The sequence below is a fragment of the Halyomorpha halys genome, unplaced genomic scaffold, assembly GCF_000696795.3.
Source record: "Halyomorpha halys isolate HHAL.00 unplaced genomic scaffold, Hhal_1.1 Scaffold2360.1, whole genome shotgun sequence".
NCBI classification, from domain to species: domain Eukaryota; kingdom Metazoa; phylum Arthropoda; class Insecta; order Hemiptera; family Pentatomidae; genus Halyomorpha; species Halyomorpha halys.
This window is the reverse complement of record NW_027113969.1, coordinates 139,486-155,839: the sequence shown is the minus strand read 5'-3', so window position 1 is coordinate 155,839 and position 16,354 is coordinate 139,486. Positions and strand designations below refer to the sequence as shown.

Genomic DNA, 16,354 nt, shown 5'->3' with positions numbered 1-16,354 from the left:
ATTCATGATGTTTTTGTAATACTAAGAAAGTATAATTTATTTTGTTATACATTTAATATAATTAAAGTTTTATATCATTTGAAAAGTATTATTATTTCATTTTCTGTATTATTTTGGTTCTTTGTGAGGTTTTATTTTCAAGTCACCTGTATACTTTGAACCCAAACCAGCATTTTTTTTTACTCTGGGAAAGAGATTAGTATATTTTCATTCGCAAAAAGCCCCTCGCCCCAACAAGAACAATAGCTAAACTTTTTACCTCCAAATTGAATGAGAGTGTCATTAACAACTGCGGATCCAGATATTGTGTTTTCCAGGAAAAGATCTTGAATTTGTTTGTCTTTAGTGAAAACATAAGATGTAAGAGGTCGATCCCTAAAAAATGGTAAATATATAAATTAGAGAAGTAACAATAAAATATATAATAGAACAAATTTAAATATAATATGATGAAATCTATCATCAATAAATATAATGTTATAGGCCAAATATAATATATAAGCATTGCTCATGACTTAGACAGTTAAAGAAAATCGGTAGCATTGAACAGGGTCAGGAAGACAGATATTGCTAGAGCGTGAAGTAGAATCAGGTCTGATGAGGGATATACTTTTTATATACAAAAAAAAGAAATGTGATGAGAACTAATAATCACGATTCCAAGGAATTTGAAAGGAGCCAGTCTTAGCCCACAACTGTTCTTAATTTGAGGCTACAAAATTAAAATTAAGACTGGCCTTGATGATGGCCAGGTTGTCCAAAATTTTGGGCATTTAAAATAAATTAATAAGGATATTGAAACTATATGGATTTTTTTGTGGCTATGTGGATATATTTTATTATAATTCATAATTCTAAATCAAGTTTTAGCAAAGATAAGACATATTTAACTTTGTATCTATGTTTTTAAAAGCATTCTGACAGGTCTATGTAGAAGTGTATTCACTTTTGAATATTTTTTCAAACAATTTGAAAACAATACATCTACAGATACTTGTTTGAAAGATAAATAAATTGTAGAATAAGCTAAACTAAAAACCAAATCAGGTCGATATTAATAATGCATGTATTGAACTGTGTGGTAGAGAAAGTTATACGAGTACAGAAAAAACCAAATGTTTGATTTTTTAAACCAAACATCCTTCTTTCAAATTATGAAGAGGATAGTCAGGGGTGCGGTCACAGGAAAACAAAAAATAGTAACAATTATTTATAAATAGTTGTTAACTATTATTATCAATGGTTATTAAATATTTATAATTAGTTGTTAACTATTATTATAAATAGTTGATAACTATTTTTTACATCCCTGACCATCTTCTTCATAATTTGAAATAATATTATTAATTATTTATATATTGTGGACACATTGGCATCAAACACATTAAAATAAAATGAGAATTTTTTTAAAAAGGTTGTACAATATGTAACTTTAAATTTTTTACATATTTCCAGTTTAAACATTATAAACTTTCTGAGAATCAATTTTCTATTAGTATGGTAGTACATAACTTATTACTTAGTTATTTATCACTTGATTTACTTATTTCACGCATTTACTTTACTTTATTCTTACTAATTTATCAGCTTCATTATTAGTAATTTATTAGTTGTAAATTCTTATCATTATTATTCCTTTAATAAGTTGTATTTCAATTATTTTATTTTATCTTCATTTTAGTAGTTTGTATTTTAGCTGTATTAAATTAATTAAATCATTAGTTCAATCTCTACAAACTGTATAGTTTTAGCTTATAAACCATTACAGTCCCTAATAATTAAAAATGTAACAAACATATGTTTCATTTTGGCCCTAACCGACAGATGTAGCTATCTGGTCAGACCAAATTTATTGTTCTTTCCTGAATAGAATAATAAAAACAAACACACCTCGCATTGATGAACTTGATGGCCTCATGAGCATTGGCGACAGTCACGATCGGCATAATAGGCCCAAATATTTCCTCCTTCATGACTGGATGATTTGGATTAACATTGGTCAGGATGGTCGGCCCAAAGTACCTCTCTTTGGGCTCTATTTGTCCTCCGTAGGCGATCTCAGCATTTTGCAACATTTTTTCCAGCCTCCTATTGTTAAATAAATAACAATTAAATCCAATCCATTGCCTTATAAATTACTTATATATTAGAAGTAAAAATAAAAATGATAAAACAATAAAAAAGCTAAGGTTTCATGTTAATACCAAAAATTTCTAAGATGATAAAATAAATAGCCTTTCAATAGATTTTTATATTCACTTACTTATATATGGAATAAAAAGTAAGGGGTTAAGAGAGAAAGTAAAAATAGTAACGTTTTCAAGTTTCAGATCAGTGGAAATACAATACATTTTTTGAGGTCCCCTAAATCAAAATAACCAATTCTCACAATTCTTTTCTGTTTATGTGAATAGCTCTAAAAAAAATTTTTGTATGATACTGAAATTGCCTTTTGTATAATCAATTTAACACATTTTTTTTTTCATTTTTTCAAAAACTGCTTAAATGATACTGATTAAACTTGGAATTATTATTGGTGCGACAGACCGTGGAGGTCCAAGGCCTCCCGTGATGTACTTTAGAAAATACATCGTGCGTTTCATGACGTGGTTTTCATAGGGTGGGATCATCACTCTCACGCCTATTTTTGGGAGTGCCATCCATTGGCTAACGAGCCTCACAAATGCCTGGGAGGAGGTTGTGAGTGAGTATTGTATAATTATATGCTTGAAAAATCCCGGATAGGGTCGGGGACTCGAACTTCCAACCTTTGGATTGGCAGACAGGCTCATTACCACGCTACTACTGTCACCCCTTTTATTAAACTTGGCATATCAATGAATAATCAAGTGAACTTTAATATCAGGTAGGTTTTATCCTTTTTGAAATAATCTAACGGTGTTTAAATAACAAATTTGCAAAAAAAATCATCCCCCTGAAGTACTATTAAATTTGTTTATTTGAAATAATTAACCATATTTGAATTGTTAATAGAAATAAAAGAGTAGATAAATATAATTAATTATTATAAATATGAACTTTAAAGAACTTGTTATATATACATACACACAAAACAACATTACTTACTTAAAATGTCTGTCTGAAACGATCCTGCAGTAGTCCGGAGAAGTTATTGCATTCGAGCCATACCACTCTTCAATAACTTTCTTGGCCTCTTTGACGAATTTGTCTTGAACTTCTTTTGTACACAACATATAATCTGGGGCGATACAAGTTTGCCCAGCATTTATGCACTTACCCCACATGATACGTTTTACAGCATAGTTTAAATTGACAGTGTCGTCAACATAGCAAGGGCTGAAAAATAAAGAAATCATAAATAATATGAGAGAATTATTGAGTACATTTCATTAACCTTCACTCAACCTAAATCACTATTGTAATTATTTAAATTCTTGTTTCCTTGATATTTTTAAATCTCTCACTTTATTGAATGTTACTTATGGAAATGTTTTATCATTCAGCATGAAATTAAAACAAATACTGAAATTTAAAAACCATTTCTACAAAAACTAACTTTTAACCAATGTTAAGATAAAAAAAAAAAATTACTACAGAGGTGAACAATGAAAAAAAAATCACAAAATGATTTAAAAGCAAATAAATTTTGGAAGTCCTAGTACGATGTTCTGAAAAAGGATGAAAGAAAAATATAGTTGATATGATGGATGAAATGGTATGGAATGAAGGGAATAGATGGATAAATGGTATTGGTCTCAGGAAGGGAGTATTTCAAAAGTTTTGAGAATCTAATTTGAAACTTAAAAAAATTAAATTAAAAAAAAAAGAAACAACTGAAAAATAACAATTTATTTAATTTCTTTCCCTGAGGATCATTCAGTTTCTTTGTTCCAAAAGTAATATAAAATATTCTTTATATAATATAAACAATACAATAAAAACTTTTGAACTTTTACTATTTATTTATTATTATTTTTTTTTGTTTTTGGAATGAGAAATCTTTAACAATCAAGCTTATGTCACATCATCTGAAAATTATGTTCTAATTTGTTGGAAAAATTGAAATTGAATAAAAACAATTTTTTTTTTTTTACATAACTCAGAATTTTGGATTTTTTAACGGAACTTTTGGAAAACGGGAACTACCTCCTTTTTCCTGCTACTACATTCCTTCAAATATTTTATTTTTATTTTCAAAACTTAGAGATTTACAATGAGATAAATGTACAATTCCAATTCAATAAAATTGAAAAGGAATAATTGATAGAAATTTCAATAATTTTTAATTTATTTTATAATTAGTTAATTTAATTTTTAATAAAAGAATTAATGCTTTAGTCATTGTTGCTTAATGGGGATCATTAAAAAAAAAAATACATGATAAAACCATAGTATTTCAGATAATTTTTAAAAATTAAGAAATCAAACAACCATTTTCTCTAAATTGATATTGAAATCTTTGAAGTACTCAAGTTCGATAAGAAACAGTAGTCATTGCAGAAACAGTAGCTCTTGCAAATTGAAAACGACTATAATACCGCACCAATTACTAAAATGCCTCGACAATTGTCAATTGGCTGCTTAAAAAAGCCTCTAGCTCTGATGACAACTTACAATTACATCACAGGGTAATAACTGTGATTAGATGAAGGTCAATGGATGAAAAACTGTAGGTCAAACTAACAACTTTTTTTTTTTATGCCTCGTCCAGCAATATTTCCCAAGGTCATTTTGTCATAAAACTTAGCCTCTTCATATATTTAACAACTGATAAAGCTAATTCAAAATTAACAAACTAGCTGTCTAGTAAAATATTTGTATCTTTTGATTTTAATTCAATCTCTGCCATCCTGAACTGATCACAGAAACATACATATACCTCTATAATATATATGAGGAGTTTTCTGTCACAAGTTAATATGTCTAATTCTCAAAACTACAGGTTTTTTTTAACAAATTAAAATTATGCAACTAAAACTTATTCATTTTATTTAAATATTAAAATTATCACCTATCAAATAGGTCTTACTACTCAACATTTTCATTAAAAATTTAATTTATCCACTTCAGATTGTAGCTCTCCCAACAAAACAAATTTCAGAAAAATTCACATAATGTAATTACCCCGACTTAACTTATGTTGAACTTATTTAGACGATTTTAACCAATTAAGCCACACAGCTATGGACTAAAAAAATTAATGGATATCGATACATTATTTTTTAACACCTAAGAAGTAGTACAGAGAATTATTTACCTCTTGCCTCCAAGTTCAAGCGTTACTGGTGTCAGATTTTTGTTCGCAGCAGCATAAATAATTCTTCCGACCACAGTAGAACCGGTATACATAATATGATCAAACTTTTCTTTTAGAAGTTCTGTGGTTTCTGCAACTCCTCCCAGACATACTTGATAACACTCCTGTAAAATATTAATATATAAATAAAACAGTTTAAAACAGAATATGATTATTATTTTAAGATATTTTTATTGAGAAAGTAAAATATTAACAATTGTAAGAAGAGTCTGGGTGGTGGTAAAAAAAAAAAAAAAGACCACAAAATAGCAGAAAAAAAAAGATTTGTTAGTAACTAACGTCTCGTTCCACTTCACAGGGCTTCATCATGACAGATAGGAATAAATAATTTTTATCGGTCATGATTCAGCCTAGCAAAATGGAGAAAAATGTTGGTTACTAATAAATATTTCTATCTGATATTTAGGGTACTTTTCTTGACCGCTACTGAGACCATCTTCCAAAAATTAATCACAGAGGGTCAACAAATAATTCTCTAATAAAATATAAATAGTTAATTAAAAAAAAACTAATAAAACAAATTTTTATTTTTAATAATTAGAAAATATATACATAGAGGCATTCATTTGATGCCATAAGTTCATTTTTGAAAGTTTTTTTCCATATCAAATTATTTTGTTGCTTAGAGATGTAAATGGAGAGGCTTATATTTTTGGAATTAAAACATCTTTTTTCAAATCTATGTATGCAATACAAAAGGAAGCGGAAGTACATTTTTTATTTATTATTTTTATTCTGAATGTATTTTAGAAACTTTCATCATTTAGTTAGCAGTTGAAATTTTTTTCTGGGATAGTGGATCATGTGTAGTAATTTAAAAAAAACTCATTTTTGATAAAAATGGACTTAATCTCTCGGCCAAATGAACACCTCATATATTTTAAACATAGGCAATAAGTGAAAGAATAAAATTTAAAAAATAAGTGTCTATTTATAAAAAAATTATTTGAGGTTAATGACTTCCAGTTTAATGAAATTTTTATTAAAACATGGTACAACGTTTCGGGACCACTGTCCCATATTCATGTACTTTAACCTACAACAATAATAAAACCATCATAAGAACAATCATCACCCTTATTTATTTTAATTCACAATTAATTATATATAGGAAATCATGTCACAATTTGTGCATCTTCACTACTCCTTAGCGTGTCTATTTACAATGCCATACTATATTACAAAAATAAACAACTAGCATGTTTAACTACCATCTGAAATTTTGAATGGCCGTTTTTATGTTTTAAAATATTTGTAATGCAATTCACATGCAACTGCAACATACGTAAGAACAGTAAAACCCTATCTGTTTTCAAATAGAGCATACAGTTCAGTCAGTGAAATTATAAGTATTCCAAACAATTTTAAAAATATATAAATTATATAATACTAATGGCGTGCCAACCACAATTTTACAAATTATACAACTGTTCATTTAATTGAACTACTCATTGTTCAAATTGTATAACTGCAATTTACATGTATTCTGTAGTTTATATTTGTATTGTAAGAGTAATTGTATTACTTTTTTCAATATAGTGTAAGCAGGAAAAAAATAAACAATTTTTTATGACCTAATTTTATTATTCCACCTTATATGTACAATAAAATATTTCACGGTGATCACTAAAAACTTTTTTATATAATAGATAGAAAAAATTAAAATTGAATTTATTTTCAACTTCTAATCAATAAAATTCGGCCATTTTTTAAAAAATATTTTATTTATTTGTATTTACAACTGTATGCAAATACATACAACCGGTAAATTTATAAGTTATAAAATGGCATGATACAAACATGTGAAGAATCCACCCATTGACAGAACTCCAATAACATTTCTAGAGGAGAAGATCTCAGAATCATCTTCTTTTCAGACCCCTAGGAGGATTATCAGGTAATGAAGGAGAAGCCAGATTAGAAACAAGGGGATTTGAGTGGTTGGGAAGTTTATAATAGAAGGATTGGTATCTGGCTTTGGCAAATCAGCAACATATGGAACATTGAGGTCCTGATGGATGACTCGTTTTGTTACAAAATAAGGAGCATTATGGATTTTGGAACGTAAGGATTGGTTGCGAGAGGAATTCGATGGTTTAGTGGAGCCCCAAAGCTCAACTCCGTATGTCGGCCATTTTTAAAATAAGAATTAATTTTTAAAATTGTTTTAAAATACAAAATCTGAGGTTTCATTTATTTATTGTATATTTATATTTATATATACATTATTTATTGGAGGTTGTTATTACTTTTAACTTTAAGCCATTTTTCAATCCGATTGTCATCGCGAGCCTTCTAAAATTGGTATAATGATACGTATTATACGCAAATGGGGGATAATTACGATAATAATATAGGTATTTATAGAAGGAAGCAATTTCTGCGATCCAAGGTGAACCAGTGAAAGAGAAACTGCTACTTCTAACTAAGACGATGGGAAAGAAAGCTACGTCACAAAAATGAACGAGTTGAGAGTTGTTTATCAGAAAATATCTTCATTGGCATACCGACGTTCAAGCAAGATTCCTTCAATATCAGCAATTTAGTCACTGAACTATGAATTAAATTGTGTTCACCGAAGAAAAGAAATAATAACGCAGTAATTTATCATTTAAATATATACAAGTATACACATCCAAAATCATTCGAAAATATTTGAAGTAGTAAGTTACGTTTCGTAAACACTTAGTTGTATATATTAACAGTAATTTTAACATTTGTTTATTATTTTTAGTTTACTTGTATTTGATTTTTTTTCATTTTTATTTTCCCCTTTTTTATTAGAAGTTAGTCACCTTATCGTTTAAAATATGATAAATAGTTTTATTTTATTTCCTCTATTTTTATTTTATATATTCTGTTAATTATTATTGTTTATTTTTTATCTTATCAAATTCATAATTATAATTATACTTATGATGGTTTATAATTTAATTTTTATTTTGAAAATTTTGTATTTTACTCTAAAACTCCAAAGCATAATTCTGACACCTGTAATATTATTCCAAAAGGATCAGTTCCAGGATAAAGAAAAGAATATTATCATTATTATATCTTCCCTTAAGCGTAATAAACTTCGATTGCCACCAATAACCATTGGAATATCGAAGTTTTATTAATTTTACACACTTAAAATTAGTCTTTCAGTTATATACTGTACATGGGATAAATATTACTATCGTAAAAAAAATATAGAATTCGAATTTTCGACTGAAATAGACTTTTTAAGGTTCCTTGAGTCTAAATAACCAATGATCACAAAATGGCCTCTATGTGTGTGACTACCTAGATCAAAGACGATAAGGCGTACGAAACTGAAATTGTATATTCGAGACAGATATATACCTGGGAAGTTTCACATTATAGAATCGATTTTTCACACTCCGATTTTCTTCAAAAAAAAAAAAAAAAAAGCTCAAACGGTTTTTGATTAAACTCAGTGAATCAACGAGTAATTAAGTTGGCTTTAATATCAGATAAGTTTTACCTTCAATGAAATAAGCAAACAGGGGTTAAATGACGAATTTTCAAAAAATTAACCTGTGAAATACCTATAACTTTTTTTATTTAAAAAAATGAACAGCTCTCATTGTTAGTGTACTATACAATGTATAAATAAGAAATATTAAAGAATTACACGAATAATTAAAGGAGAAACGAACGAGAAATGCCGAGACCATAGGATCTTTCCTAATCGATTAGACTGCTTCATTATCTTATGTTAAACTGTTATATTATTGGCAGGAAAAAAAAATTTATAATTTTAATTTTTAATCAACATTACATTTTGACGTATTAATTGTTAACCGTAGATTCAATATGAGAAGAACATGGTCGAGGGATAAACACAAAAAAAACTTATTTTATCTGTGAGGACGTTTCAGCCAGAATTTCAGTCCTCCATCGGGGCTGAAAAGAATAAGATATACTTTCTTTCAAACATTTCATTATACTAATTTTAATTTTATCGTTATTTACACAGAGCACTAATTGATTTCTAATTATTTTTCAATATTTATTATTTTTGTTCCTACTTTATCATGTATACAGTTTTCTTTCACACATTTCATTACGTTAATTTCATTCTTTACATAGAGTATTGTCTGATTTAATACATTCTCTTTTCTAATATTTTCAATATTTATTATCTTTGTTCCTATTTTATCATGTAAACCGTTTTCTTTCGCACATTTCATTACGTTAATTTCATTATTTATATAAATTACTAAATGCCGGGTTTTCAAAAAATCAACCTGTTAAGTACCTTTAACTTAGTTTATTTAATAAAAAACAAAAACAGTTCACATTGTTTGCAATAATATAGAATGTGTAAATACAAAATATTAAATAATTTCAAGAATAAATAAACAAGAAAAAAAGGGAAAATAGATAAATACGATTCGAACGGGAAATGCCGAGATCGCACGACCTTTCTTAATCGATTGATTGCTTCATTAGCTTTTGTTAAACTGTTATACTCGTATTCTTGACAGGAAATAAATTTATACTTGTTATTTCTATTCCATACGAATTTTTATAGCAACAGAAAATATTTTTGTTCATAATTCTCGCCTTCTCTGGTATTGAGACTTTTTTGTTTTCAAAAATCACATAAATGGCGTTAACTTAAGCACGAATCCGCTAACCTACTCAAAACTTGGTGACGTAAGAAAAGTGCTAAGTGAAAGTTGTCTAATACGCGCATGGCACCAGCTTTTCTATCAATACTGAACAAAAAAAACGTCTTGCATATCGTTTTTTTCGCACATTTCTTTACGTTAATTTCATTATTTACATAGAGTACTGTCTGATTTTAATCCTTTATTTTTCCTAACATTTTCAACATTTATTATCTTTGTTCCCACATTATCATGTATATCGTTTTCTTTTGCACATTTCATTACGTTGATTTCATTATTTACATAGAGTACTGTCTGATTTTAATCTATTCAATCTTCTAATATTTTCAAGTTTTCTTATCTTTTTCTATAGATCTTACCTTTGTAATATTATGTTTTAGCTTCTTTTAGCACCTATCTATTATCGACTTAATTTTTAGTTATGCTGTTTCGTAATCTGTTAAATGTATCTCCTCTGAATTATGGTTGTAATCCCGTTTTTCTTCATTCATTCCTGGTATAGGCCTGAAATTAAGGCCGAAACGTCGTCACAAAACAAAATATGTTTTACTTATTTATGTTTAAATTACTGATCGTACCTCCGAACAACTCCTTTTTCTTTATCTCTTTCACTTTCTCTCCAAATAAATTCTTGCGATTAAGCATCAATAATGTTTACATCTTTTTCAGTATAATATACTTACATTTGTTTTTTAATTGCACACATTAATTAATGTGAAGAGTTTAACAATTGTATAAAAAATTTTCAAGATAGGTAAATAATTGTTTAAGTAAATTTTTAATGAATTTAGAATATTAAAGATGTACAATACAGAAATCGGAAATCAATTCTTGGGCATAGATGGTTTAATCTTCAACATAGAATTTTTTATGTTTATTAACAAGAACTAATTATAATGAACATGTAATTTTAAATATTCAGAAAGTTTTTGTTACAATATTTTTAGGATATTTTTTTTTTTTATTTCGGTGCGAAATATCACTTTTTTCTAACTTTTAATCGTTCGACATACCTATCTATACATAGAAATTTATTTTCATAGATGCCAGTCAATTTATTATGTGGAAAAGAAATATCCGTATAATTATCGCAATTATCTTTTCTTCATTTCTTATGTTAAGTTTATTTATTATGTTTATTATAGACAGGTCCTGGATGATATGTGGGTTCTTGAGGAAAATTCTTGGTCTCTAACCTTGGGTCGTGCAAGGTGAGCCCCCCTTAATTGCATACGATTTATATAGTTGTGCAACTGGCACGGAGACTCTAAATAACCGGATGTTATTCTCTCAACTGCAGCATATAAGCCATTGCAGTTTATTATCTGAGAACACTGCCACAATGATCGTGTCTTTGAGGTTTTTCTTAATTTATCTCGTAATCATGGGTCTATGAATGTACAGGATTGAGTATGATTTTCTACTGGATATTATCTTTAAATAATCAAACAAGAATCCAATAACAGAAGGTCATTCAGTTTTTAATATATTATAATCACATATATATATATATATAACATAAAGATAAATAGTAATAATCTATATATAATTTACTAAGAGAAAAAGTGTCTATGCATGAAGCGGTTGTGTCCAGAATGTAAAACAGGAATATACCTTCATAGAATTGATATCACATACAAACCTTTTAAGCCATTTCATTTAATTGGTAAGAAAAATTAAATAAGTAAAAAAAAAAAATTGCAACTTAATTAAAAAGCAATATATAAATATAAATAACCACATGTTATAACAAATTCTAAAGAGAAAATGCAACAATAAATTATTGAACATAAGTTTCATGTAGTTATTGGCAATGAAAAATGGTTCTAGACAAAGATTCTGCTGAAAAGCGACAAAATACTTTTCAGAAATTGTACCTCAGAACACAGACGGTTACCTTAAGATATAAATATCATCAAACATTTAAAAATATTCCAACTGTACTAGAGCTAATAATAATAATGATTATTATTAACAAATATAACGTAATATAAAAATATCATAATTATTAAAAATTACATAGTAAACTTTTCTTATCATGTTTTAAATACATTATGAGTATCTGATTTTCGTCAAAAATCTCACGTAACAAAAATTAAAAATTTTAAAAAACACTTGAAGATATAATTTTACATTTGTAACGCTCTTTATCTTATCAACTTGCTTTGAGTAATCGATTATACAAAGGTGATTTATCAATATCACCTAGAGATAAACACAGATAAAGTGCGATTAAGTGATTGTTACTCACCGTGAATTTATAATCGGAATTAAAATGGATAAATAAAATTTATGATTTTTGTTGCTTTTTAAATATTTTCACATTTAATAGTTACTATACCACAAGTTTAATCGACGAATAAATTTTGTTCACTCACTACAAATTTGTAATTTTTATCATTTTATCTAAGTAAATGGACAATGCTTAATATAACAGAGAATAAAACGTAATGACTAGTTGCTTAGTATATATAAAACAGGTAATAATAATAATAAACCCTAAGGTTGGATGCCAATACTATCAATCACTCTCTACACCAGCGGTTACCAAACTGTTTTATCCACAACTAGCCAATTTTTGGGCTTAAAATATTTGCTGTTATAATTTGAATTTTTTATTTTCTTTATTTGAAATATTTTTTCGCAGTTTGGGAACTACTGATCTACACATATCCGTCCAATAACACCCCTCCAAACCCAAATCCACAAGGTCAGTCTTGAGGTAATCCTCCCACCTACGTTTCTATCTACCGCTCTACCGCTCGCACTTCTATACGCTGGAACAGTGTTTATCAACATTTGAAGATCCCCTCGTTACTAAGCCCTACAACCTTACAAGTCCATCTAATTCACAGCAATGCTATCCCCTGGATTATATTTGTCCTGTGCAGTCCACGCAATTCGACATTGTGTGGCCTTCTACATTCTCCTATATTTTCAAAAAACCTTAATACGCTATTCTTCCTCTTATATTAGGCCAAGTTTCACAAATCCGTATTTGTTTCCAAACCTGGTCCCTTAATGTGGAAGTGTGTACCTCAGTGATAATCCCTCTGAGGCAGATAATTATTTTCTGTTTCACTGTAGGTTTGAGTCAGCCCTGTAAGTTCGGGTTCCTCCGGGGTCCACCCAGCCTCATAAAGTGGGTCCCCTTAATTGGGTAAAGATTTGTCGGTAGAACATGATTCTGACTAAATCACCTACTTGCACAACCGTTGGTCTAGTAACAATACTTCCTTACAATTTTTTTTTTTTTTAAAAAGAACTCATGAAAAATTAATCAAGAAAAACATGTAACACGAATAATATCGATTATATTGGAAATGAGAAAGTATCATTACGGCTCGGTTTTAACACAATAGAACAAGTCCTAAACTTTCGATCGGCATTATACACTTGTCTGGCAAGGTTCGATAATTTTTTCGTTCCGAAAAAAAAAAAAAGGAAGAAAGGGTGGGCTCGAATCCTAATGAATCGGGTCAAGAGGGCCATAAAAACAAAAGATCAGAGCCAAGGATTGGAAGCAGCAGCCGGCAGAAAGTAATAAAAAAAAAAAAGAAAGAAATAAAAGCGAAGGGGCGAGCCTCAAGGTCTTCTGGAACAGGAATAGCATTGGCGGCTTCTTCCTATCTTCTCACTCCAAAGAGCTCTTTTCCTCTCCAATCTCAACCTCAAACATGGGATCTTAAAATGGAACCTCTTTGGCAATAGTGAATTAGGCGGTTTCAATAGAATTCGTCAGCATCAATTAAAATAATAGTTAAGTACTGTGTCGCTTTTTACACAAAGGACCCATCGGGCCCAGGGCCGATCCATTTATTGTATTACTTTCACTTACTTAGCTATATATGAAATATAAAGTAAGGAAAAGTATTGTGATCATAAACAATTTTGATGCAGGACTCCCAGTAACCCTCCACTTCAAATTATAAATCATCGGATATCAGAATAATTTCTGTAAACCATGTTTGAACTTTAACATATCGCTGGTACGGAAGAATAATGACGCAACTGTAAACTTTGTGAAATTAACTATGTTGTGTTTGATCAAAAATGGACTTACGAATGTTTTAAAATCCATTTTGGGTCCTCCGACATTATAAAGTCAATTTCAAAAAATATCACAGCTGTCATATTTTCCAGGGCAGCTATATGAGTGATGTAAGTCCATACTTGGTTTTAATTAAGTGGATATAAGGATATGTTAATACGAGATTCATTTCTGCGAATAATTAAATATTCATTTTTATCTCATGCAATCCTTTTCTTCAGTTTCATTTAGATTCAAATCTACACACAATGAAGAAGACAAAAGGTCAAGGTTTGGAACGTCAAGAAAGAAGAAATTCAGATATAGAAATGTAGTTAGAAATAAAGCAAAGACGTAAGGACAAGCGACTGGACAAAAGATAAATATATAAATATACACACTATATATCTTTATCATTTTTGTTCCATATATATCTATTACCTTTAGTTTCTATATCATTATGAAATAAAAAAGGCAATTTACTTCCATTCGTCAAATTTGTTTATTTGAGGATGCTAAAATGAACATAAAATATATAACTTACAAAAAAAAAGAAAATAATCTGAGCTCTGGAAAATAATTTTAAAACTATACACTTTATATAAAACAAAATTAACTGGTGAAATTAAAACATTAAATATAACCACCATATACATACATATAATTTACATAATCACCATTTTCTACTTAGCGGTCCTGAGGGGGTACCTAAATTACTAGACCACCTATATTCTAAATCATAAATTTAATAAATTCAAATCTCCATAGAGTGAAAAAGGCCAAGGTTTGGAACGTCAAGAAAGAAGGAATTCAGATATAGAAATGAAGTAAGACATAAAGCAAAGACGTAAGCATAAGCGACCAAAAACCTTGTCTTAACATATCACTAAGTTTTGTTGGCTCAAAAATGGACTTACAAATTTATTAAAATCCATTTTTGGTTCCTCCGAAATAATAAGATTTCAAGCTAACGGGTTCGTTTTATTCTTTTTTTTTCCCCCTATCTTTATTTTGCCCCTCCCCCCTTCTTTTTATTATTTTCTTAATTTTTCTTACCCACGTTATTAGTTATGTTCACCATATATTATTATTGTTGTTTTAAAAATTTTGTTTTCTTTTTCTTTTTTTTTTCCATTGATTTCTTTTTGTTAAACTTTACTAATATTTTGCCTCTTTATCTATTATTATGGTTACATATTTCATTTGTAACATATATCATTTGATTTTTCTTTCCATAATTTTAAATTTTAAATTATTAATAAACTAATACATTCATATTTCTTTGGATTATATAAGTTCATTTTTATTTTATTTCCTTAATTATGTTATTTTACCTACTTATTCAATTACCTATGTATACATTTTATTTTCCACTTCTCTCGTCACTTAATTTTATTAATTCCATTCTGCAAAATTATGACTTTATGCCATACTGTTTATATTTTATTTTTTAATTTCTGTATTCATTGGTTTTTATCTTGTTCTGTTCTTAGCCCTGATGAAGGCTAGAAATTCTGGCCGAAACGTTGGCACGATTAAATAAGCTACTTCAACTTATTTGTTTTTTAATTTTACCGCACCCCCAACCATCTTCTCCTCGTATAAGTCTTCCACGGTCAACTATCTCTCATGATCATAAATTTAATAGGGGTTGGACTTTATAGGAGGCAGTGATTGATTTGTTGTTTGGTAGGCGGGAAGGTAGCAGTACTGTTACATATCCGATAAGTATTTTTGGAATTGTTATGTCATGATTTTCGATGGATTACAATTAATTCATATGATCCACCTTTCAGCGTATTGTTTATGTTCTAACTTTTTTCTATCATTTTCAATTGGACGCATTCTTATATATAATGAAGTCTTAAGACGAAGTCCTATAGGGGACCTCTTTGATCCGACGCGTCCTAAAGGGAATTTTTGTACGGTTTTTGAAGATTTGAGTGGAAAAAGACGAATCGAGAACAATTTTTTTTCAGAATTCAATTTCCTATGAACTTCCATATGGTGATGTCCAGTAAAAATAGCATAAAAAGATCCCGAAGCCTGGGTAATACACCCAGAGACTCTCCAGTTAAACAAAGACCTCGAAAAACAGTAAGAAACACACCACCTGAGACACCAGGTAGTTCAATTGATGAAATGAACTCCCAACCTGGCCCTTCTAATCCAAGCGCAACCGAGGAATCGCCATTTTTCACGCCAAATCCATATGATGTTTTAACAAATTTACCAACAGACAATATGGAAGCGAACCAGACCCCCAGAGAACCCAAGCCACCGCCAATATTCATCAAAAATATCAAAAATTTTAATATGTTTTGCCAACAAATCAATATTGTAGTTAACCCAGGTACATACATTTGTCAAAGTCGTATCAATGAT

At 28.9% G+C, this 16,354-nt stretch overlaps 1 protein-coding gene across 1 annotated transcript in view; it reads right to left on the bottom strand.

Moving 5' to 3' along the window:
• Positions 1-16,354, bottom strand: part of LOC106691446 (aldehyde dehydrogenase, dimeric NADP-preferring) — a gene marked incomplete in the record, with an annotated part of 59,886 nt that overhangs the window by 8,250 nt on the left and 35,282 nt on the right. The window contains 4 exon segments of the mRNA XM_067051200.1: positions 260-375; positions 1,891-2,088; positions 3,088-3,318; positions 5,240-5,403. Of these exon segments, the coding sequence (XP_066907301.1) occupies positions 260-375; positions 1,891-2,088; positions 3,088-3,318; positions 5,240-5,403 (709 nt within the window).